Genomic DNA, 2,134 nt, shown 5'->3' on the forward strand with positions numbered 1-2,134 from the left:
GAGAGAGAAACATCAGTGATGAGAGAGAAGCATGGATCGGCTGCCTCCTACATGCCCCACACTGGGGACAGAGCCTGCAACCCTGGGCATGTGCCCTGACCGGGAATCAAACCGTGACCTCCTGGTTCATAGGTCGACGCTCAACCACTGAGCCACGCCAGCCGGGCCAGGGCGGACATCCTTACTCACCGGACAAGCAGGAGCACTCCCCAGGGTCCATGGTCCAGGTGTCCGAGGGGCTCGGGTGTGTCTGTGATGGAGAAAGGAGGTGAGTGAGCAGCCGCTGGAGGCTGCTATTTATAGCCAAGTAGCTGCTGGTGTGTTCGCCCCACCTCCCCCTGGGGCCAGACGCTTTGCATGCGGCTGAGCCAGACACCACAGGCGAGGGGCTGGGGAGAGCAGTACAGTCATCCAGGCGGCTTTTTATCACTGGGGATGCAGGTGACTGCCCCCCTCCCACACACCCACCTGCCAAGGTGTCAGGGATCCAGGCTCAGGCTCAATGGCTCTTGGGGGCTCAGGTTGGCAGCTATATCCACCCAGTGTCCCTGTCCTGTGCATCCTATTATCAGCCCTTTCTGTTTCCTCCTTCACAGGGGCTGCTCCCGCCCTGGCTCAGGGTCGTCTTCTGGCTCCCCTGGTTGGGCAGGAGGGGCTGGGTCCTAGTTCTGGGCTTTAGAAGGCCTCAGTCAGGCCTTCTTCTGGACGTGACTCCCAGTCCCCATGGGTGAGAAGGCCAAGAGTCAGGGGCATGTGCCACCTGGAGCCTGCACCCTGTCTGACCTCAGTTTACTCATCTGCAGTCAAGCTAATGAAAAGGAGAGCCCTACAGCCCTGGCCCCGTTGTGTGGCTTAAATGAGAGAATGCCTATTAAGGACTCCAGTTCAGAACCTGGCACATAAATATTATTAGTATTATTAGTATTATTATTGTCATTACCTGTGCCTATTATAACTTGGCAGCCACCCACCCATCTGTACGTTTCAGGCTCATGGGCCAGCCCTGGGGTTCTGAGCAGGGTGCATTCATCAGCAGTAAATATTGGGGAGAGTTGTCATCTCTAGGGTCCCTGCTTCTAAGCTCCACCTAATTTTTTTTGGGTCCCCGGTTCTGGGGGCCAAGGGGCCCTGACCCCTGCTTGCTGCAGTTTCCATGTTTGGAGACAAAGTTAACCTTCCACCTACAGAGCCTTCTCATGGGGGTTTTTGTGGCCTCCTCCGTAAGACTAGGCACGAGAGGCGGGTGGACAAAATCAGAGCCGGCAGGGACCCTTGGATCCTGCATGGTCAGCATTAGAGGAACCCTGAGAAGCCATGGGCCAGGCCCTTGTTGTTCAAATGGGGAAACAGAGGCCCAGGGAGACAGTCGATCCCCCGTCACTGGGCATAGTGGTGCCAGGGGCATTTGGACCTGGCTCCTCAGCCATTGCAGCTCCCACGCTTTAGGTGTAAGGCACTCCTGACAAAACTGTTCAGCAGTTTGGAGCCTTGTGGCATTCAGTTACTTTATTATTAAAAAGTTCAAACATACTCAAAGCACCGAGAACAGTGTTACAAACACCACTGTGTCTGCCACCCAGAATTAATAGATGCCAACGCCATCATATTTGCTTCGACTCTTTTATTTATAAGAAATAAAAAATTAGCAGGCGCAAGGCTTTAAATGTCTGTCTGTGCGTTGGGGCTCCCAATTTACACCTCCAGGTGGCCTCTCTTTTGAACTCCAGATCCAGGTTCCACACGGATGCCAAACAGCATCTCACACGTGACATAGCCCCAACCGAGCTCCCGCTCCCGGCCTCCGCTCCAACCAGGCCCTCCCAACAGTCTGCTGCCTCCATTGCCCCCTGGTTTGAGCCAGCATCATCTCCCACGCAGATTCAGCACTCATTTCCTAAGCGGCCCCCTGTGTCTGCCCCTGACCTAGACCAGTGGTCGGCAAACTGCGGCTCACGAGCCACATGCGGCTCTTTGGCCCCTTGAGTGTGGCTCTTCCACAAAATAGTGACTTCTGCGCATGGGCCATGAAGTTTCAATCACACTGTACGTGCGCGCCCGCACGTGGTATTTTGTGGAAGAGCCACACTCAAGGGGCCAAAGAGCCGCATGTGGCTCGTGAGCCGCAGTTTGCCGA

General features: G+C 55.4%; 1 protein-coding gene across 1 annotated transcript in view; it reads right to left on the minus strand.

Annotated features, from left to right (window-relative positions):
- Positions 1-2,134, minus strand: part of MT4 (metallothionein 4) — a 48,170-nt gene that overhangs the window by 2,642 nt on the left and 43,394 nt on the right. Inside the window, exon 4 of the mRNA XM_005882468.2 lies at positions 190-250. Coding sequence (XP_005882530.1) covers positions 190-250 — 61 coding nt within the window. The remainder of the gene's footprint in view (positions 1-189; positions 251-2,134) is intronic.

The sequence above is a fragment of the Myotis brandtii genome, unplaced genomic scaffold (genome assembly GCF_000412655.1).
Source record: "Myotis brandtii unplaced genomic scaffold, ASM41265v1 scaffold721, whole genome shotgun sequence".
Taxonomy (NCBI): Eukaryota; Metazoa; Chordata; class Mammalia; order Chiroptera; family Vespertilionidae; genus Myotis; species Myotis brandtii.